Raw genomic sequence first — 23,579 nt, forward strand, 5'->3', positions numbered from 1 at the left:
GCCTTTGTGTACTGTGGTATATTTTCATAAACGAGACGGCTGCACACGTTTTAGACTTTTACTAACAAACACCGTTAACACAGCACTTACACAGGCATGCTTCATACTACGTATATTCAAGGACTAGCACCGTACACATTAACTCAAAACTACGGTAAGCCTATCAGATCAAACTAATGTCAATACACCACATTATCTCCCCCCTTTAGTTTAAAGGAAACTTAAAATATTGCTTCACTGGAAAAACACTACTACACTTTACACCACTACAGTGCATTGACAATGATCATTATTACTATGAATATCAGCCTTATACACATGACTCAATTAAATTTACTGAATGCTGGTAACTCCTTCAAATATTTAAACTGTGAACCTGTAATAAACCAAATCAGCAATCAGTCTCTCAGAGCCTCTCAGCACCATACTCAGTCCTGGTAATGCTGCGGCAACTTTGGGGTACGTTGAGAGTGCCTCAAAGTTACTGAAATGGGGTCAGGTGGTTCAAGTGGTTTTACCAGTTCTAATGCTGAGGGTTCTGCTCCAGAAAAGTCCTCTACCAGCTCTGGCAGTTGAGTTGTTTCCTCATCAGCCCGTTGATCAGGAGGCCCTGGAGTGTAGCGAGGTCTCAGCTGGTCTCCGTGGCGTTGGTACACTTGGTCAGATGTTTCCCCTTGCACCTTGTATGACACCGGTCCAGTCTGCTGCTTTACTACTCCTGGAATCCACCTTGGAGTTTCTCCTGCTGTATTACGCAGATAAACATGTTCATCTGCATCAAACTGTCTCTCAGCAGCCCGCTTGTCATGTTCTTCCTTCTGCTGATACTGCTTCTTCCTCACAGCCTCTTTGATGCTTGGTTTTAGGAAGTCCAATCTAGTACGCACATGTCTCTTCAAGAACAAGTCAGCAGGCGTCTCCCCAGTTGTGCTGTTGGGAGTTGTGTGATAGCGCAGCAAAAAGTGAGAAACTTTGTCCTCTATGCTTAGATCTTCCATTCTCAGCTTTTTAATGCCATTTTTAAATGTTGCAACATATCTCTCCGCTAAGCCATTTGTGGCTGGGTGTCTCAGAGCACCTGTTGTGTGCAGGATTCCATTTCTCCTTACAAACTGCTGGAACTCATCTGATGTAAAAGTTGATGCATTGTCAGTGACAATTTGCTCTGGAACTCCATATGATGCAAACAACCTCTTCAATCTTGTGATGGTTGCTGTGGAAGTTATTTGGGTCATTTTGTACACTTCCAGCCATTTTGAATATGCGTCAACTATGATCATGAACATGCTACCCATGAACGGCCCTGCAAAGTCAACATGAAGTCTTTTCCACACGTCCCCAGGGAACTCCCAGGGGTGTAGCGGAACTTGGCATGGCATGCGTTGCTCTAGCTGGCACGTCTCACACTCTTTGCAGACATTTTCTATGCTCATGTCGATTTTAGGCCACCAAACATATTGTCGTGTGATTGCCTTCATCTTTACAATGCCAGGGTGACCGCTATGGATTTCTTTTAACACTGCTGCTCTCAGTTTTGCTGGTGTAATCACTCTGGTGCCCCACAGAACACACCCTTGCTCCACAGAGAGTTCATCCCTCTTTTTGTGATACACTCTCAGTTCCTCAGGAATTTCTTTTGGCCATCCTTCCATGATGTACCTGTACAGCTTTGAAAGCTCTTTATCGTTCCTTGTGGCTTTGGCGATCTGTCTTGCACTCAGTGGCGCACCCTCTAGGTGCTCGCATATCAGTGCGTCGATGTAGGCTGACATCGCTTCTGTTCCAGCATCTTTGATCTCAGACAGCGGTACGCGTGACAGCCCGTCAGCGTTGCCATGCTTTTCTGATTGGCGGTACTCTATGTGGTAATCATACGCAGACAGTATGATGGCTCACCTCTGGATACGCGCTGCCGCCATGGTAGGAAGTCCCTTGTGTTCTCCAAACAATGTCAATAGTGGTCTATGGTCTGAGATCAAATTGAACTGTCGTCCCCACAGATATTGGTGAAACTTTTTTACGCCATACACTAGGCTCAATGCCTCTTTTTCTATCTGCGAATACTTCTCTGCTGGGGACATAGTTCTCGAAGCATAGGCTATTGGATGTTCTTCCCCATTTGGCGTTGTGTGCTGAATAACTGCTCCGATTCCATAAGCAGACGCGTCACATGCAAGGGTAAGTGGCAGGTTTGAATCATAATGCACTAACACTTGGTCACTTGTCAACAGTTCTTTGCATTTTTTGAATGAATCCTGCTCAGCTTTGCTCCATCTCCAGGTGGTTTGGTCTTTTAGGAGTCTATAGAGAGGCGCCAGCACTGTGCTCTGCTGTGGCACAAAGCGGCCATAGTAGTTCACCAACCCTAGGAAGGCTCGTAGCTCTTTGATATTTGTGGGAGCTGGTGCATCATGTATAGCTCTCACCTTGTCTTTAGATGGGTACACCCCCTTACTATCCAGCACATGGCCCAGATATTCAATTTTGGTCCTGCCAAACTCACACTTGGACTTATTCACTCTTAGCCCATTTTCTTGTAGTCGCTGCAGAACTCTGTCTAGGTTTCTCAGATGCTCAGACTCGTCTTTGCCCATCACAAGGAGATCATCAAGATAAACCACAACGTTGAGGTCCTTCATTAAGTTCTCCATGATTCTCTGGAAGATACTGACAGCAGAGTTTACACCAAAACAGAGGCGATTGTACACAAATAAACCCTTGTGAGTGTTGATTGTAGTGTACTTTTTTGAATCTTCATCAAGGAGTACTTGTTGGTAAGCTGAAGCCAAGTCTATCTTTGAAAACAACTTCCCACCACTGAGTGTCGCCAGCACCTCTTCAATGCGTGGTAGTGGGTATATATCAGTGTTAGTAAACTGGTTCACTGTTACCTTGTAGTCACCGCACAAGCGGATTGTACCATCCCGCTTGATTACAGGGACTACTGGAGCGGCCCACTCGCTATGCCTTACGGGAGAGTTGATATTCTCCTTTTCTAGTCTATTTAGCTCTTCTTCCACTCGCACTTTCATTGCAAATGGCATGGGGCGGGCTTTGTGGAATCTTGGAGCGGCATTGGGTTTGACTGAAATTGTTGCTTTAATGTCCTTTAATGTTCCCAGTTCATCCTTGAAAACATATCTGTACATTGCCAGCAATTCCGAAATGGACTTGGGAGAGGGCACTTTTGTGATTTCACTGACCATTTTAATCATTTTCCAGTCCAATTTAATTTTTTCAAGCCAGTTCCTGCCGCAAAGTGAAGGTCCATTACCTTTAACTATAATTAGTGGCAAGTCAGCGGACTGATTTCCATAGGCCACCCTGGCTAGGAACTGTCCTTTTACTGGGATAGCCTGGCCTATGTAAGTCTTTAGCGTGACACTGCTGCCCTCTAGTGGTATATGTGCGAATGACTTTTTGTACGCAGCCTCCAAAATAATGCTAATGGCTGCTCCTGTGTCTATTTCCATCGGAATCTTTTCTTCATTTATTTCAAAATTGACTTTGAATGCCTTTGAATGCCTTTTGAATGCCTTTGTCTGTCCATTTCACTTACACTAAGCACCGCTTCGTCTGCATGAACATAGCCTGTGACATTTTGCTTGCTTTTTCTCTGCTTTCCCCTTTTGCCATGCGCTGGCTCGCCAACGCTAGCCCTAGACGCCTTTCGGATATGCCCAAGCTTATCACATTTATGGCATTTACTGTTCTTAAAGTAGCATTCATTGGTGCTATGATTCTTGCCTTTGCATCTGTAACACTCCGCTGATGCTGAGTGAAAATTTTTTTGCTTGTGGAATACCTTATGAACAGAAACGGCAGGATCCTCACTTTGTCTCAACTGTTGTGTATCTCGGTGAGCCGTTTCCAAATTAAGCGCGATCTCAAGGGCTCTTGCAAAAGTCAGTCCCTCCGTTGAGAGTAATTTGCCCCACTTACAAAGCCATCGCGCAAAGCCTCATCCAGCTTTTCCCCGAAATCACACCGCACAGCTAACTGCTTAAGCTCGGCAGCAAAATGAGTCACTGTTTCGTTACTTTTCTGAACACATTTCCGAAACCTGAAGCGTTCAGCTATGACCAACGGTTTGGGCTCATAATATCCAGTCAGGACATCCACGATATCTTTAAAAGTCTTGTCTTTTGGCTTTTGGGGTTGAACCAAGTTACGCAAAAGACTGTATGTCGAAGCACCCACAGAACTCAATAGAGTTGCTACCTGCTTATCCTCTGCAACATCATGTGCCACGAAAAAGAGTTCCACACGCTCCACGTAGGCTGACCACTGTTCATTTTCAGGCTTGAACTCGTTGGGTCTAGCAAAGTTAGCCATCTTCACTCACTTCACTGCTCACTACAGTAAAATCCAATTTTCCTCGTCGCCAATTATGTGGTATATTTTCATAAACGAGACGGCTGCACACGTTTTAGACTTTTACTAACAAACACCGTTAACACAGCACTTACACAGGCATGCTTCATACTACGTATATTCAAGGACTAGCACCGTACACATTAACTCAAAACTACGGTAAGCCTATCAGATCAAACTAATGTCAATACACCACATGTACTAGTATGTATGTGAGTATACTTGTGCTATCATGTGTTTCTGTTTTGTCTTGTTTGTTTTTTCTCTGCCTGTTAATGTTTTGTTGTAAATTTTCAATAAAATTAATGTTTAAAAGTGTTCTGTTCATTAAGAATGACATGTAATTTGAAATTGAACCATGTATATAAACCTCTCCACAGCTACACCTTCCAGGTAGTGCAGGAGAATGCAGACATCTTCTGGAAGTTTCAGCGTTATAATCTTATCGTTGAATACCACAGCCGTCCTGCCCTGGCCCCACCCTTCATCATCATCAGCCACATCTCTCAGGCTCTCCTCAGCCTTGTTAAAACGACAGAAGCCAAGCATGATCTTTTGGGTAAGGCATACTGCCTGTATAGCTCCTGCACTGATTATTATCTTTTTAAAGGTTTCAGATCATGAAAAGTCAAATTTACCTTGATCTTTTAAGATGGTGAAAGTTTGCCTTACCTTGTGCTATTTCTGGCTGCATGTAGCATCTGCTGCTCTGCAAATGCTCCTTAAGTATCCTAATATTAGAAGCTAGACTTTCTTTTAAACTGATCATTGTAGTGTGATCTTATTGGTTTGTGTGGCAGATTTCCCCGCAAATTGTTTTGTGACCCTGTAAGGTGGGCTTTGCAAAGAGGCTGCTATTGAGGGATGGGGCAGTTAAATTAATTGGACTGGACATAAAAGCAAACTTGCAGCCAGTGTATATGTGCACTGTAGAACAGCCCTATTTTAATTTTTAAATATATATATATATATATATATATATATATATATATATATATATATATATATATATATATATATATATATACAGAAACAATGAAAAATGACCTGTCAAAAATTACAAACTAGATAAAAAACACAGGACCGCATGGGACAATATGGAAAAAGGCAGGAAAGGCAAAGACAATATTTAAAAATTTGTGGTGAAATGTTTGTTCCTCTTTTCTTTGTGTTTAGAGAGGGAACTGCCAGTTGGCCTGGACCAGAAGCTAATGACATGGGAGACGGTGCAGAAGGAGAACTATCTGGCTAAACTGGAGCGAGAGCATAGGGAGAGCAGTGGAGAGAGACTGAGATACACTTCCTCTAAGTGAGTTTCAAGTTAGTCGGTTAGATATAGACCATTTCAAGCATATAAACAATAATGAAGGAATTCGAACGCAACTATTCCTGAAGCACTTCCGGTATCATTAACAGATCCTTTAAATAAGGCTCTGAGTTAAACTATTTTCCTCAAATAACATCAAACATTTACCTGAAGTGACTTATTCAGGCGTGTTGTTGATACTGAGCATCTACGCAATTAAATTGTATCATAGTTTAGATGCTAACAATTATTTCCTCAGCGGAAAGATCAGGAATATTGGATCGCTCCTATTATAAATGAAGCCATTCAATAAAGCTGTCTGCATGATCTGCGGACAAGGTAAGGATTTCTTTTTTTGTGTGTTCCTAATTTGTAAGTCATTTTGGATAAAAACGTTTGCTAAATGACTAAATGTAATAGTAAATTACTTGTGCAGCTTCATTCTTTATAATAGGAGCGATCTATAGTCACTTTTAGAGCTCTAACTATCTATCAAACTTACAATTAGTTGGCATAAATTTCGTTCACCTACCAGTGATAAGATGTGTGCTACAGTTGTTAGCTGCATGTATCCAGCCATCTAACTTCACTGCTGCAGTTCATGCATCCATTTGTCGTTGCTTCTTTGGACACCTGGGATCTCATTTCCATTAGATCCCAGGGAGCATCCAGCCACCAAACAAGATGGTCCACATTTTAACAATGACATTTTATGACATATTGTTAATGTTAGTAACGTTAATCGTCACTTTTTGAATGAGTTTGACAACTAGCAGGAAATGTTCAAGGAACAAAAAGACATCACTTCCTTAAACCATCTTGAAATGCTCAATAGGTGTGCAAAAAGGCTATTTGAGAAGATTAAGAGCGTTGTTGCGCTAAACATTATTGGGGGCTTTTATTATGAAAGGGCGACGCGCTCACGAGCTCAGAATAAAACAATTCCTCACAGAGCAAAGCATATCTCCTCAGATGGCAGTTATCCCATCTAAAGGCGCTGGAAAAGACGAATAACATTGGTTATCAGCCTCGGATCAAGTGTATATTGTGCTTCTGTGCGTCTTATAAGAGGAAACCACACATCAATACCAGCACAATTCGTATGTTACACTCCCATCAGATCAAGGCTTGGCACCCACTTATATAAGCAGTGACATTACTCCATTTCTTCGACCACATGTGCCTCTTGTGCTCACATCTCCATGATTGCTTGTTGGTTTGACACTATTCCAAGGACTCACGCCAACTATAATTTCCTCTGAGCTCTTTAAACACCCTGGATTGCGCTAAAGGAGGCCCGAATGATTGCAGTCCATAAGCCGCTGCCTCAGTCCCTGGAAGTTATTGATTAAAGTGTATGTTAGTGGTTGGCTCCCCCCTCCGATGTTCATCTTTACATACTTGCAATAATAAACTAGTTCAAGTTGATTACTTGCATCTCTGTCGTGTTCTGACCGACACACCTGGTACACTGCTAACACACCTGAAACCTGCCCATATCATCTTATAAGGTAGCCTTCACTACAATAGGCATGCACTTGATGCACTCGTGATGAAATGATAATTGTGCTAAATGTGAGTGTTAACTGCAAATGAATGAATGAGCTTGTGTATGTATGTAGGAGTGGTGGTGGCGTAATGGACTAAAGCACATAAATGTTAATCAGAAGGACGCTGGTTCGATCCCTACAGCCACCACCATTGTGTCCTTGAGCAAGGCACTTAACTCCAGGTTGCCCTGTAATAAATGCACTGTAAGTCGCTTTGGATAAAAGCGTCTGCCAAATGCATAAATGTAAATGTACAGTATATCCATCTCTTTTTGTAAATCCAGAGGTCAAATGCTGAGTGAGACAAGTTCAGTGTTATAGTTACCTGGGCAGTGGCTAGTATCAGGCCTGTGTTTGTAAGGAATACTACAAAATGAAAATACTGTTAAAATGTACTCACCCTCATGTTGTTCCAACCCCGTTTTAATTTCTTTCTTATGCGGAACACAAAAGGTGATGTTCTTGTTTGAATTTGCGTGGAATTGTGAGCAAGCTTCTCTAATAGATTTCATAAACGTGCAACGGACTAATATTTTGGCTGAAAAATTACTTACATATGTGGGTTCTTTCTTGACAAAACCTGTATGAAGGTATGACTTCAGAATACTTGGAATATGACACACAAGTTGCTTTCATGATGCTTTTGGGTCCTCTTTAAACTTTAAAGCGAGTCTCTATCCACTGCTGTTGCATTGAAAAGACAGAACAGAATATTCATTGTGTTGCACAAAAGAGAGAAAGTAATATGGGTTTGGAAAGACATAAGGTGAGTAAATAATGACAGAAATTTGGGTGAACTATTTCCTTTAAGCTCCTTTTTGTGTGTAACACTTCATAGGGTGCAGAGTTTGCTGAGGACTGTTGGGGTTTTGAAGGAGCAAGAAAAACGCATGGCAACAGTAGAGACTGAGGTGAAGTGAAGGTGTAGCACCTGATTTAATATCTATTGAGATACACAGCCAAATGACTTCATTTAATCTTGATCTGCAGGTGAGGTATTGTGGAGAGGTGCTGTCTTGGATGGCAGATTGTTTTAGCAGAAGTACTCTAAAGTGTGACAGAGATGCACCTAAAATCCCACGTGAGACTTCCTTTACTACTATGCTTATTTCATTCTCTCCCCCTCCCTTATATTGCCTGTTCCTCTTACTTCCTTTTCTCAGTTTCTGACTTGCTGTCTCTCTTAGGGCTGCTACACCCTAGAGCAAGATATTGTGGAGCATTTGACAGACAGTAATGCTAATTTAAATACTGTATTGATGATGTGAATAAAGCTGTGTCTGTTTGAAATAAAGCAGGAGTAAAGCGGAATGGATTTCACAAAAGCGGGACCTGCCTCTCTGACATTCTCTTTGATCAATGGAGGCCTACGTCCAGGGGTGGACTGGCTGTTGGGAGCACCGGGCATTTTCCCGGTGGGCCGCTAGGTCATTTGGGCCAGTCCATTGCTCTGCAAGTATGGGCCCGTCCTCCAGGCGATATATGCGGCCACCCTGGGCTTCAACATGCCCGCACAGACCCTATTACATATTAAATATTCAAAAGACTCTGAAAAGTCAAACTAAAAGAATTACTTTTTTTTTTTTGTAATTATTTACATATCGTAGCATGTTTCTGCGTGTGTGCAATAACTCTGAAGCTCGCGTGGACCTCATAATTTGACATACAAACACAATAATAGTGACAACCAAAGATAACATATTACGTATAAGATGTGCTCTAAATAATCATAAAATGGCATATAACGAATCGGTTACCTAACGTAACCTCGGTTCTCTCTAGATGAGGGAACGAGTATTGCATAAGCTAGCTTACGCTAAGGGAAAGATTAATCTTTTCTGAGATATTGAAGCCAAAAAATTATCCTTAATTTTGTATCATTTGTCAACGCAGTGCAGCAACTGCAGACCTTGAGCGGGCTAGCTAGCGAGCTCAATGGTTGCTCTGCGGCAACTGCTGCAGCCTATAGACGAACTTGGGCGAACTCGCGTCCAATGAGAGGCGTCCGCGCGCTTACTGCATCAAAGCCCGCCAAAATGGCCGTGGCTAGAGTGCATATAAGTGTAGTTCGTAGGCTGGAACCCTGGTTTTCATTGAATGAAGCGAAAGTCGCTCCTGGCGCGAGCACGGCCGGCTACGCAATACTCGTTCCCTCATCTAGAGAGAACCGAGGTTACGTTAGGTAACCGATTCGTTCTCTTACGAGAGGTTCTCTCGTATTGCGTAAGCTAGCTTACGCTACGGGAACCCATTGTCAACGCCGTGCGCGCCAAGCATCCACTGCATGAGCCCCTGGGGTGGGGGGACCCGGGGGAGCCCTTGTGAGTGGGGAAATAATATTTGGCCGGCAAGAGTGCGGGCCAGTGTGTGTGTGTGTAATACATACGCACATAGTGGGAAGGGAACGACAGAGCGGCGGTGCCGGTCTGTGTGGAATGAGTCCCATCAGTGCAGCTCACCAGGGGAGCTGTAGCGTATTAAACCGCTAGTAGTTTTGCCTGCAGGGCGGGCACTTCCAGATTGTAAAATCTGACAAAGGTGGAGGGGGAAGCCCAGCCCGCTGCCACACATATGTCGTGAATGGAAATCCCGCTGGACCATGCCCACGATGAGGCCATGCCTCTAGTGGAGTGAGCCCTAATGCCCAACGGGCATGGCAGGTCTTTTGACACGTATGCGGCAGCAATAGTGTCCACTATCCATCTAGACAGTGTCTGTTTCGAGGCGGCGAGACCTTTGGTGCGCCCTCCGAACGAAACGAAAAGCTGCTCAGAGCGTCTGAAAGAGGTGGAGCGCGCAGCATACAATCTCAGTGCTCTGACTGGGCAAAGGAGATTGGCGTCGCGTTCGCTATCGGATGCTGGCAGCGCCGATAGGGAAATGACCTGTGCTCTGAAAGGAGTACCGATCACCTTGGGAACATAGCCGTGTCTAGGCTTTAAAATGACCTTGGAGTCACTTGGTCCAAACTCAAGACACGCAGCGCTGACAGACAGCGCGTGAAGGTCTCCCACACGTTTGACTGATGACAGGGCAGTCAGAAAAACGGTTTTGAGTGAAAGGTATTTCAAATCCATGGATTGAAGCGGTTCGAAAGGGGGGGGCTTTCATAGTTTCGAGAACTATAGAAAAATCCCAGATAGGAACCGATGGGGGGCGCGGGGGGTTCATCCTTCTAGCTCCCTTGAGGAAGCGGATGACCAGCTCGTTTTTTCCCAGTGACTGGCCGTGCAGGGGTTCAGCGAACGCCGCGACGGCCGCCACATACACTTTGAGCATGGATGGGGATCTGCCCTTATCCAGCAGCTCTTGTAAAAACACGAGCAGCGACGACACCCCACATATCCGTGGGTCCAGGTCTCTGTCGGTGCACTATTTTGAAAACACAGACCATTTTGACGCATAGAGTCTTCTCGTGGAAGGGGCTCTAGCGTGTATGATGGTGTTTATTACCCCTTCTGGCAGAGCGACGGGTAGTCGTTGATCACCCACGCGTGCAGCGCCCAGCGCTCTGGGTGGGGATGCCAGATCGTGCCGCGAGCTTGAGAGAGGAGATCTGCTCTCACTGGGATGGGCCACGGCGCTGTCAGTGACAGCTGCGTAAGCTCCGGGAACCATGTCTGATTCTCCCAACGTGGGGCTATGAGGAGCACCGAGTGACGCGTTTCCCTGATCCTCTGCATTACCTGTGGCAATAGCGAGACGGGAGGGAAGGCGTAAAGCGGGCGGTTGGGCCAGTCCTGGGCCAGCGCGTCCTCGCTTTTCGAGAAAAATATTGAGCAGTGAGAGTTCTCTTCTGACGCAAGAGGTCTATCTCTGCTCTGCCGAATATGCGCCATAACTTCTGGACTGTTTGAGCGTGCAGGGACCATTCCCCTGGAGGAATATTGTCTCTGGACAGTCTGTCTGGGCCGTCATTCAGGTGGCCTGGCACGTGCGTCGCCCTCAGCGAGCGCAGGTGGCACTGGGACCAACTCAGTATGCATTTCGTCAGATGGAAGAGGTTACTGGATCTGACACCGCCCTGACGGTTTAGGTAGGATACCACAGATCTGTTGTCCGAACGGACCAGGACGTGGTGACCCTGAATGACCGGGAGAAAGCGCACTAGCGCGTACTCGACCGCTATCATTTTCAGACAATTTATGTGAAGGAGCTTTTCCTGAACTGACCATAGGCCAAAAACCGGAGAGCCCTCGCAGACCGCGCCCCAACCTGTGTTGGACGCGTCTGTCGAGATGACTTTTCGGCGAGATACAGCTCCCATCGTCACTCCCCGCTGATACCATTCGGCCACTGTCCAGGGCTGCAGAGCTGAAATACAGGTCTGAGTCACCTTGATCGGCCGGCGGCCTGTGGCCCAAGCCCGGCGAGACGCGCAGGTGTTTAGCCAATGCTGAAGCGGGCGCATGCGCAGTAAACCCAGCTGAAGTACTGCTGCGGCTGAGGCCATGTAACCTAGCACTCTCTGAAATTTTTTCAGAGGCGTGAGGCTGTTCATCTGAAAGGACGCGGCTAGTCGCTGAACACGGCGCGCGCGCTGTGTAGATAAGCGAGCCGTCATTGCCACGGAGTCTAGTTCTATTCCAAGGAAGGAAATTGCCTGACTGGGCTGTAGTGAGCTCTTGGTCCAATTGACTGCAAGACCCAAACTGTTCAGATGGCTGAGGAGAACTGTTCTGTGAGACAGAAGCTCCGTATGTGACTGTGCCATAATCAGCCAGTCGTCCAAATAGTTCAGAATTCGCAAGCCCTGACTCCTGACTTTGAGTGCAGGCAAGCGGGCAGTATCACCGGCTTGTTGGCTGCTGAATCCACCACTGTAGTAGCCTGAGAGAGGGGAACTGACAGGGGGCGAAGCTTTGACGGTGGTCCGGCAAAAGCTTTGACGGTGGTCCGGGACTGAGCCGTCGTTTTTTCAACAAGGCTAGGAGGACTTCGGTTGCTCAGGTTTCAGCGCAACCTTAGACCGAGGCCCGCGGGGGGGGCGGCGGTCTGCGGCGGCTGTCTGAGCGCGATCGAGGGCGGCCGCCCTGTCGACGCTGAGAAGTCTGACTTTGTTGAGCTGGGCGCTGTGAAAAGGCTCGTGCAGGAGGCTGGTCACGTGGGCGGCCTGCAGAGGAGCTAGCGCGACGCGGCAGGAAGAGGTTCATGGCTTGGGTGGCTTTCTGGACTTCTGAAAAGCGGTCAACAATGCCACTCACCGCGGAGCCGAAGAGACCGGTCGGAGAGAGCGGTGCGTTGAGGAACGTGGAGCGCTCTGCTTCTCCCATGTCGGCTAGCGTTAGCCACAGATGTCTCTCGGTCACAGTCAGCGAGGCCATGCACTTCCCTAGAGCTTGGGCTGCAGCTTTGGTGGCGCGAAGGGCGAGGTCCGTCGCGCTTCTTAGATCTGTAACAGCCTCTGGGTGCCTGCCTTTCTCATCCCACTCCCGAAGAAGGTCCGCTTGGAGGATCTGTAAGACGGCCATGGAGTGCAGAGCAGATGCGGCTTGGCCGGAGGCGGAATAGGCGCGGCCAACATAGGCGGAAGTCGCTCTGCAGGCCTTAGACGGGAGCACTGGCTTAGACCGCCATCTCGCGGAGGGCAGGCAAAGGTGTGCTGCTACCGAATCCTCGACCAGGGGGATGGAGGAGTAGCCCTGGAGTGTGGAGTTCCGGCAGGAAGGGAGCGGCCCAGGCCGCGGGTGTTGCGCGGCAACGGCTCTGAAGAAAGCAGCCGTCGAGTCTGTTGGGAGCCTGCTCAGGGGGCAGTGACCACTCGAGCCCGAGGCGGTCGACGGCCTGTGTGAGGAGGCGTGTTAGTTCCCCTTCGACTCCGGCGCGGGTCCTGCTGGATTCCTGGGCCGAGGAGGAGGCGTGGGAGCCTGACCACTCCTCGCTGTCCGAAGCCATGATGGAACAGCCCTTATCCTCCGCCTCGTCCTCCAAGATGGCAGCAGTGCGGCCGCTGGGCGGCAACTGCGCGTCCCGGGGGGGCGGGGAGGGTGAGAGCGATGCTCGAGGGAGAGGCTCCGGCGAGGCAGTCGCTTCTATCACTGGTTCTGGCAGCCTTTGGGAGCGGCACTTTTTCCTGCGCGGCAGAACGGAAGGTGGCGCGGCGGCTTCGGTTCTGAGCGCTTTGAGTCGAGCCCGCAGGGTCGACATCGGAAGCTCTTCACAGAGGTCGCATCCGCCTTCAGCGAGGGCGAGCTCTGCATGCCCCAGTCCCAGGCAGAGAGCGCAGATGATGTGGCGGTCTCCGGCGCTGAGAGGGGCGCGGCATGAAGCGCAAGTGGTGCGAGGCATCTTAAAAAAGACGCTTGTTACTCTTTTGTGAAGTTCGTTAAGAACTAGCTTGCTCTAAAAAAGGATACGTCGCCGGATGGCGTAGCTCGCAGGATGGCTGAAGGTGGCGGAGACGGCCGGCTTCTTCGAGCGCTGTCCAAGCTTGCTAGATGCCCCTCGAGCATCCCCGCGGCTTCCAGTTCAGAGATGCGAAGAGCTTCGCTGAAGAGATGAAAATCAGGGTTCCAGCCTATGAACTACGCTTATATGCACTCTAGCCACACCCATTTTGGCGGGCTTTGATGCAGTAAGCGCGCGGACCCCTCTCATTGGACGCGAGTTCGCCCAAGTTCGTCTATAGGCTGCAGCAGTTGCCGCAGAGCAACCAATGAGCTCACTAGCTAGCTCAAGGTCTGCAGTTGCTGCACTGCGTTGACAAATGATACAAAATTAAGGATAATTTTTTGGCTTCAATATCTCAGAAAACATGAATCTTTCCCGTAGCGTAAGCTAGCTTACGCAATACGAGAGAACCTCTCGTAAGAGAACTGCAATTTACAACAATAACAGCAACATATATAAAATCTGCAAACAGTAAAGCTATGAGCAGTACATAGTCATTTGCATAATTTATTCATACCACAGGGAGCTGAAATGCAGCTTGCTGAATAATGCTCACGCCTAATAAAAATGCAGAACATAAGTCATGAAAAATATTACTTTGTGGCTATTTGAGTCTTTGAGGCATACATTGTTTAAAGGATAGCAGAAACAGCACTTGTCAAAGCATAAGACTTTTCACTTTTTTCAAGAATAATCTGGGGAAGGAATTAAAATACTACAGAAATAAAGATACAACAAACTCACAGAGTGAGTATATGTTAATCTGCAAAATATTTGCAAAGTTCTACACTTTAAGAGTCATATATTTATATTTGCTTATATTCATATATGTGCATATTCTGGCCAACTTTGTTTTCAAAAACTGTTTTTAAAATAAACATATACGCATACTTATGTGAAGAAATTACATGAAATTTTAGGCATTGTCACCAGTGTCCTTCTGTGTGACACTTCTGTGTGGCACTTTCTTCATCTATTTTAAACATTTTATATTCTTGTATAGCTATATATACACACTTTATATAATATACTTTTATTATACTTGTTGTTTATTATAGTTTATTTGCTCTTCTAAAAAAAATTGAGAGGTGATTAAGATCTTTAAAAACTTTGAAAAAATGCTGAATTATCACAGCACCTAAAATGCACACTTTCCCTTGTACTTTCATGTACATTTTAACCTAGCATCTGTATGCTAGCAGACATGTTATTTGTCTTAATTATGAATTGTTAGTTATAAAGTGCTTATTTTAGTGCTTTCTCTAAAAAGAACCCACTCATCACATTTACAGTGGTTTTATATATTTTAAAGTTATGAACTGTGGGGCCTGTCATAACTAGTTTTTTTTGTTTTGTTTTTTTAAACACAAACATTTGAAATTGAGCCAGAAAATTAAAACAATGAGCTTGTATCTTATGGTGTGTTGCGGGCCGGGTTTGGAAGGCCGCTCTGGGACAGAAAGTCCAGGGCCACTTTTTAGTCCCAGTCCACCGGAAGCAACAGCCCTTTTGAGCTGTTAGAGTCAGTCGTGCTGAAAGCCCTCTCCTTGAAGACGGCCCTCCTGATTGCGCTTACCTTCATCAAGAGGGTTGGGGTCCTGCAAGTGTTCTCTGTCAGCAACACTTGCCTGCAGTTTGGTCTGGCAGATTCTCGCGTGATCCTGAGACCCAGGCCAGGCTGTGTGTCCAAGTTTCCCACGTCCCCCTTCAGGGATCAGGTGGTGAGCCTGCAAGTGCTGCACCGGGAGGAGACAGACCCAGCCCTGTCATTGCTGTGTCCAGTGCATGCTTTGCGCATCTACTTGGATCGCACGCAGTGCTTTAGACGCTCTGAGCAGCTCTTTGTCTGCTTCGGCAGACAGTGGAAAGGGAACGCTATCTCCAAACAGGCTTGCCCACTTGATCGTGGATGCCATCGATTTGGCATACCAGGTCAAGGCTGTGCCTGCCGCTTTGGGAATACAAGCACACTCTACAAGGAGTGTGGCATCCTTGTGGCCACTGGCCATTGGCACCTCTCTAGCAGACACCCAAAAATATTGGGTGTTGCCCGGGCTGGGCAATACTCAATACCTTTGAGAGATTTTACAATCTCCGGGTTCAGCTGGTTTCGTCCCGTGTTTTGTCAGGTATGAACAGGTACGTTTGGAATTACGGAACAGCTGACCGGGTGTATCGCTTGTGTATAGCACCTTTCCCCTCCATGAGGCGAAGGTGTGTGCTGGTTCTCCCATGTGAGTTCACTGGTGAACCCTGGATGTGCTTTCTCCCTAGCCCTGTGGCTTGCGAATTGGGCTAAGGAATTTTCAGCCAGACCCACTACATTTGCTAATATGCCCTGTACTGGGATAGGTGGTGCCGACAGGTGCCGACTACTCCGGTAACCCCCTGTGATGTATTTTCAGCGGTACGGTCTCCCTGTTGGCAGACCTGCGTCTCCCTTGGGCAGAGCTCTCTTTGCCCCTGGCCACTGTGTTTGTAGAGCTCCTCCCCTTCGAGGTAGGGCCTACCACCTCGCCTCTTTCATGTGTGGCTGGTGAGCCCACGTGTCGTATTGCCACGTTACCTCCCCTTCGGGCAGGATATGGCCTCCATGGGGACTTTTCCCCCTGAAAGAATAGGAAAGGAAAAGAACACCTTCCCCAATGTGTATAATAGTGTTAGATGGCCCCAGCCGAAACATTGAGAGAAAAAGCCTTGGCTGGCACGGCCTGCTCACTTCCGCCCCTCAGGGTTGTGGGGAACTACATGTCTTGTGGGGCATTTGGGGAGGTTGTGTGCCGACTGATGCACCTGCTGTTACGCACGCAGCAGCTTGCTTGCACCTGCATCGGCAGTTCATGTATCACAGTTCAGCTATTTTGGCGTTTTTCTAAAGGGACCCCTAGTCTCACTACATCGACACAACGTCGAGTGAGTGACAGAAGGGGAACATCTCGGTTTATGTCATAACCTCCATTCCTTGATGGAGGGAACGAGACATTGTGTCTGTACTAGCCGCTGAAATGGCCAAGACCTTGTCTCGGCTCCTCAGCACAAAACCTGAATGAGAGTGGGCATTCCAGCTCCTTTTATACCCGTATGTCCGGGGGAGTGGCATGCAAATTCCACTCGCCAATTCTCACTGGCCTTTTCTCAAAGATCTGAGGTGTTTTGGGGCTCTCAAGAGCGACCCCTAGTGTCACTACATTGACACAATGTCTCGTTCCCTCCATTGGGGAACGGAGGTTACGACAATATCCAAGACGTTTTCAAACATAGTATAAAGTCTAGTTTGTAGGCTCCCTATTCTGAATGAGTTTCCTATTTCCATTATCAATTTTCTATTTCTCTCAAGGTAACATCATAATATCTGTGTTTCACAGGGTCAATTGCCAGCTCCAGAAACGTACAACCTCAAGAAGCTAGGCGACAGCAACCATCAGGACAGTCAGCGTATGGTGCAGAGAAGAAACTACCCTACATTGATCAGTGATCAGACAATATTATTATGCAAATGTTTTACAACAGAAATAGGATAATTAAAGATAAAATGAAGTTGTGCAGATTATTATTTTGATTTTGCAGTGCTTCCATCTGCATTACATTTTCTAATGTTGTGTGCCTTCTTTTGTACCTAATTACTACATAATAATTCTAAGGTAATTTATAATGTTTGCTATACAATAAAATATTTAAAAAAAAATATTTATACTTTGTTAATGTACAAGTTTTTAATAATAATTTTAATAATGTGTATTTTTCAGTTGTTTTCTCAATTACATTTTTGTTTCTTAATATGATGAGATGAATATGGAAGGTAATGTTAGATTTTCATTATTTTTTATTGTCTAAATCCTGTTCAAACCTGGTTTAATATTTATGAATCACCATTGTGTAAAGTGAACTATGTTTGGAAGTCTTTGAGCCCCCAACTTTCACCATCGGGTTTCCTCATTTCCGTAGGTTTTCCAGTAACACTTTACAAAGAGGTTCCATTTGTTAACATTAGTTAATGCAGTAGTTAATATATTTTTACAGCATTAATTAATATTTGATAATGTTAGTTAATACAAATACAATTGTTCATTGTTAGTTCATAGTGCATTAACTAATGTTAACAAATAAAACTTTTGATTTTTAAAATGCATTAGAAAGTTTAAATTAACATTAAGATTAACAAATGCTTAAAGGTTTTGCTCATTATTAGTTCATGTTAACTAGTGTTGTTAACAAATGGAACCTTGTTTTAAAGTGTTGCTAAAGTGTTTTTACTTAATCTTGTCATTTATAGTGTAAATCTCACAGTTTCTCGGGGTTTTCAGACAGGAAGGCACAGATTATTCATTATCAGGAATGGCCAATACTGTTCACATAGCGAATGAATCAGTAACCAGTTGACTAGGCAAATTTACACAATATACGTAAGAGAATCAAAACCAGCCTTGAGGGAAAAAAGGATTTTCACACTGTACAAATGCATCAACTGAGGTGTTTTGTCTCAATAATGCAGAGGAGACAATAAGGATTATTTAGTGAAGGTGAAAGGAACTCTGCTGATGTAATATTAATCTCTGCACTACTTTGTGATGGACAGGCTTGGTACGTATTACATGTGCATTGTTTTAAATTTGTATGCAAGTGAATATTGAAGATTGTGCACTTTTTGGATTTAAGATGTTTGTAGTTTTTTGTGGTGAATTTATACATGTGAGCAGCAAAAACAAAATTACCATAGATGATTTCATAAAATTTATTACACTGTATATTTTGACAGAACAATGAATGAGAATAAAAATAGTTTAGTGGAAAACTGATCCTATTCTTGAAACAGTGTGTAAGTTGTGTATGTGTGTTGTGGAAACACAATTTATAATTACTATGTTTTGAAAGAGTAGAGAGAAGCATCAGATGGATTATACTGTTAAACAGAGTTGCTAAGTGGAGGTCTCTGCCAGCTCCTGTTCACCTCATTTTGAGTCAAATGGGCATTGGTGACTGAGGCTATCAACTTTGATGGCCCTTGATGTCTCCATCCCAATCCCTAAATTGAGTCAAATGTAAAGACAGTGCTTTACGTGTGAGCTTTGTCTATGATAATGAAGTGGTCTAAGTGATATAGCTATGATGATTGGATTAAGGGCTGGTAACACACCAGGGTATGGGGTGGGTTCTTACAACTGTTTACTTCCTTTGCATACTTTGTTAACAAGTATTTTGTCTTTACTTGAAGGACTGCCCACCAAAATGTCTATAAAACTACAATGCATGTCTCACTTAGTTGGACTTGATGATTACTGTGCCACAAAGCACGTTCTCAATAAAGAATTCTGCTGAAGATATAGCCAAGTCTCCTGGTCTTCACTTCTGAATTTCCTACAGTGTGTTTGTAATGGCATGTGTATACATGCATAATTTACACTAGATTGTGTTTGTATAACAGAATATTTATTTTCAAACTTGATGCATTGATGTTCAGTTTTTTGGAAATAATTTTACTGTATCGGTCTTAAATGTTGTCATTCTGCCTGATCCTCAGATTCACATGATTCAATGTGTTGAGTGAGTTGATTTGAGGTTTATGAGTGAACAGATGTAAACAGAACAGGACACTTGGTAGCAGGAAGTTGGTGCACCACAGGAAGTAGATACTAGAACAATAAGTTGTCAGATCCTATTTTCATATGGTTCTGAAAACCTGGAAATGAGCCTCTGAGTGCTGTGAACAGACACAAATAGCAGTCGTCAATCTTTTATTCAGTGAGTCTGAGTCAAGTCATTTCAATTTGTATAGCGCTTTTCACAATCAAAACATTGTTTTAAAGCAGCATTACAGAAAGTCATGCTGTAATGTCTTAACTGTCTAAACTCCCAATTGAGCATTTTCTTTGAAGAATGTATTTGAAAATCATGACTTAAAATTGGGCCAAAAGAAAGAGCTGCCAAAGGCAAGGATAATCTCCATTAGATGTTATTGGAGAGAAGAAAAAGAAAACTTGGAAGAAACCAGGTTCAGCTGGGGAGTCAGTTCCCCTCTGGTTATAGCCTACAACATGAATAAAATGGCAATATTAATTAGCTATGTATAATACATGTCATGTATTTATTCTTGTAAACTAAGTAGATTTTCTGGTAGGCATGTCTTTGAGGTCCGTTCTGAATTGACTCCAGGAGTGCCTACTCTTCAGGCAGTTTTCTATCCTCTGCAGGTTGACACTGCCTTTTGACATGTTTTCCCAATGTGTTCCAACATGGTCTGCAGACTCTACACTCACTTGAGACATCAAATGTCTTACAGTAAGCCCAGAGATCACAAATAGAAAACTTTCTCACAATCAAGAGGCTGGAATCAGTGTTTCTTGTCTATTGGCTAAATACAGATCCACTATGGCCAAAAATATGTGGACACACCCTTAATTAACAGGTTTGGCATTACCAGTAATTTTTGTGAGGACAAATCTTGAATGCTACACCATTCAAAGATATTCTAGAGAATTATGTGCTTTCAACTTTGTTGAAACCATTTGGGAAATCCCTGTGAAATACCTGTGCACAAAACAAGGTCCATAAAAAATATATATATTTTATATTATAATATATATTCAGGGGGTATCCCTGTCAATCAACTTGCAAACGCGCATGCACATTAGCTATACAAGCCGGGAAATTTCAGAATCAAAATCAGAATGAGCTTTTTTGCCAAGGAATTTGTCTTGGTAACAGAAGCTTCCAGTGCACAAACAATACTGCAACAATAAAAATAAAAAGTGGATCGAAAATAAAGTATATATAAAAGTACTCAAATAGACAATACATCTATATATATATATATATGTGTGTGTGTGTGTGCGTGTGTGTGTATATACATACAGTCCTGCGCGTAAGTGAGGATGTCTTCAAAATAATGCCATAAATAGTTTTCATTTATCAATTAACATCATACAAAGTCCAGTAAACACAAAAAAGCTAAATCAATATTTGGTGTGACCGCCTTTGCCTTTAAAACAGTACCAATTCTCCTAGGTACACCTGGACACAGTTTTTCTTGGTTGTTGTCAGATAAGATGTTCCAAGTTTCTTGGAGAATTCGCCACAGTTCTTCCATCTATTTAGGCTGTCTCAACTGCTTCTGTCTTTTCATGTAATCCCAGACTGACTTAATATTCGGTGGGGGGCTTTGTGGGTGCCATACGATCTGTTGCAGGGCTCCCTGTTCTTCTATTCTAATCTTTTCTATTTGCAAAATTCATGTCTGAGAGTCTAAAATTTATTTTTCCTATTGACACACTAAAACTGAAGATATAAATAACCATCTTAAGACAAATGTTTTTGTAAAACATCTTAAGTGCCAAAAACATTTGCACATTACTCTGTGTGTGTGTGTATATATATATACATATATATACACACACACACACACACACACACACACACACATACATACAGTACACACACACACTGGTGGCCAAAAGTTTGGAATAATGTACAGATTTTGCTCTTATTGAAAGAAATTGGTACTTTTATTCACCAAAGTGGCATTCAACTGATCACAATGTATAGTCAAGTCATTGATAGCGTGAAATATTACTATTACAATTTGAAATTAGTTTTTCAGAACTTCTTAAACTAGCCTACTTCAGAGTTCTCAAAATATCCTCCACGTGCAGCAATGACAGCTTTGCAGATCCTTGGCATTCTAGCTGTAAATTTGTCCAGATACTCAGGTGACATTTCACCCCAAGCTTCCTGTAGAATTTGCCATAGATGTGGCTGTCCTGTCGGGCATTTCTCATGCACCTTGCAGTCTATCGGATCCCACAAAAGCTCAATAGGGTTAAGATCCATAACACTTTTCCAATTTTCTGTTGTCCAATGTCTGTGTTTCTTTCCCCACACTAACATTTTCTTTTTGTTTTTCTATTTCAAAAGTGGCTTTTTCTTTGCAATTCTTCCCATAAGGCCTGCACCCCTGAGTCTTCTCTTTACTGTTGTACATGAAACTGGTGTTGAGCGGGTAGAATTCAATTAAGCTGCCAGCTGAGGACATGTGAGGCGTCTATTTCTCAAACGAGAGCCTCTGATGTACTTATCCTCTTGTTTAGTTGTACATCTGGCCTTCCACATCTCTTTCTGTCCTTGCTAGAGCCAGTTGTCCTTTGTCTTTGAAGACTGTAGTGTACACCTTTGTATGAAATCTTCAGTTTTTTGGCAATTTCAAGCATTGTATAGCCTTCATTCCTCAAAACAATTATTACAACTGATGTGTTTCTAGAGAAAGCTGTTTCTTTTTTTTTTTTTCATTTTTGACCTATTATTGACCTTAAGACATGCCAGTCTATTGCATACTAGTCTGTGGCAACAAAAAACAAACACAAACACAATAATAAGCTTCATTTAATGAACCAAATATCTTTCAGCTGTGTTTGATATAATGACAGGTGATTTTATAGTCCCAAATTATCAATTTGGCATGATTACTCAAGGATAAGGTGTTGGAGTGACAGCTGCTGGAAATGGAGCCTGTCTAGATTTGATCAAAAATGACTTTTCTCAGGTAGTTATGGAGCTGTTTTTTTACATCTGTAATGTACTGACTATACAATTGAATGACACTTTGGTGAAGTACCAATTTCCTTCCAAAACAGCAAAATCTGTACATAATTCCAAACCTTTGGCCGCCAGTGTGTGTGTGTGTATGTGTATATATATATATATATATATATATATATATATATATATATATATATATATATATATATATATATATACACACACACAGTGCATCCGAAAGTATTCACAGCGCTTCACTTTTTCCACATTTTGTTATGTTACAGCCTTATTCCAAAATGGATTAAATTCATTATTTTCCTCAAAATTCTACAAACAATACTTATGTACATGTGATTTTTGTAATTGTTTAATTTTTTATATTTGAAAAGATTTCAAACCAACTTCTTTCACATTGTCATTATGGGGTATTGATTGTAGAATTTTGAAAAACAATGAATTTAATCAACTTTGGAATAAGGCTGTAACATAACAAAATGTGGCAAGTGAAGCGCATTGAATACTTTCCGGATGCACTTTATATATACATTTTTAATTAAGTTAAAATTTAAACAATTCATTTTGTTGGATTTTAGTTTTGAAATTCAAATATGTAAATCTTAATATTCAAATATTTTTTGACTACTAGCCTCAGTAGATTTCTTTATGGACCTCACTTTGTGTCTTTTGTTATTGTCATTCTGCAGCAGATAAAGTCCTCCTCAAACAGCTGCAACAAAGTTGGCAGCACAGAATTTTCTAGAATGTCATGGCATAATATTAAGATTTATCTTCCCCAGAATTACTTGCATATCTGTAACTTAGAAGGGGGTTTCCACACACTCTTGGACTTGCAGTGTACCTGCATGGGGAGAATCTGTAAAAGTAATACATCATTTTGTATGTTACTGTGTGTAGCCTATGTAACCTGACAGCCCAGCAGTCAGTAAAAACTGAAACCAAGAACCATGCCAAGGAGAATATAACATCACAAAGAATGTTAAGTAGGCTTTAGAAAGGGGAAGTGTAAGCCAGTCAATTTAAAATAGTCAAGTTAGATTAGGCATAGTGTATTTTCTTTTTTTACCCACATGGTTAATTTAATTATGGTATATTTTAGAGTTTGTGTGTTGCGCTTGCATGAAATGTATTCTGCTTTTCTCCCTCTGTCTTCAGGGTCAGGAATTGACAGACAAAATGATGGCTCTCCTCCGCTTCAGAGATCTAGGGGACATGCTGCGCGAGAACTTGTCTGTCATCCCAGCATCCATAAAACAGATGCTACTTGTGATACAGGTATGCGTTAACTACAAGCTCATGCTGAATGACCATCTGTATTACCATTTCCATTATGTCCTTTCAGTATGTGTTCAGGGAATCCAGGAACCCAGAGGACCCTCAAGGGAATATTGCAGACTTGAGAGTATTGTGGC

At 43.5% G+C, this 23,579-nt stretch overlaps 1 protein-coding gene across 1 annotated transcript in view; it reads left to right on the forward strand.

The window, feature by feature from the left end:
- Positions 1-18,856, forward strand: part of LOC127660211 (transient receptor potential cation channel subfamily M member 5-like) — a 34,532-nt gene extending 15,676 nt beyond the window's left edge. Inside the window, exons 22-26 of the mRNA XM_052150370.1 lie at positions 4,755-4,933; positions 5,551-5,683; positions 8,069-8,141; positions 8,221-8,311; positions 16,986-18,856. Coding sequence (XP_052006330.1) covers positions 4,755-4,933; positions 5,551-5,683; positions 8,069-8,141; positions 8,221-8,311; positions 16,986-17,095 — 586 coding nt within the window. The 3' untranslated portion in view covers positions 17,096-18,856. The remainder of the gene's footprint in view (positions 1-4,754; positions 4,934-5,550; positions 5,684-8,068; positions 8,142-8,220; positions 8,312-16,985) is intronic.
- Positions 18,857-23,579: the final 4,723 nt, after the last annotated feature.

The sequence above is a fragment of the Xyrauchen texanus genome, chromosome 1, assembly GCF_025860055.1.
Source record: "Xyrauchen texanus isolate HMW12.3.18 chromosome 1, RBS_HiC_50CHRs, whole genome shotgun sequence".
NCBI classification, from domain to species: domain Eukaryota; kingdom Metazoa; phylum Chordata; class Actinopteri; order Cypriniformes; family Catostomidae; genus Xyrauchen; species Xyrauchen texanus.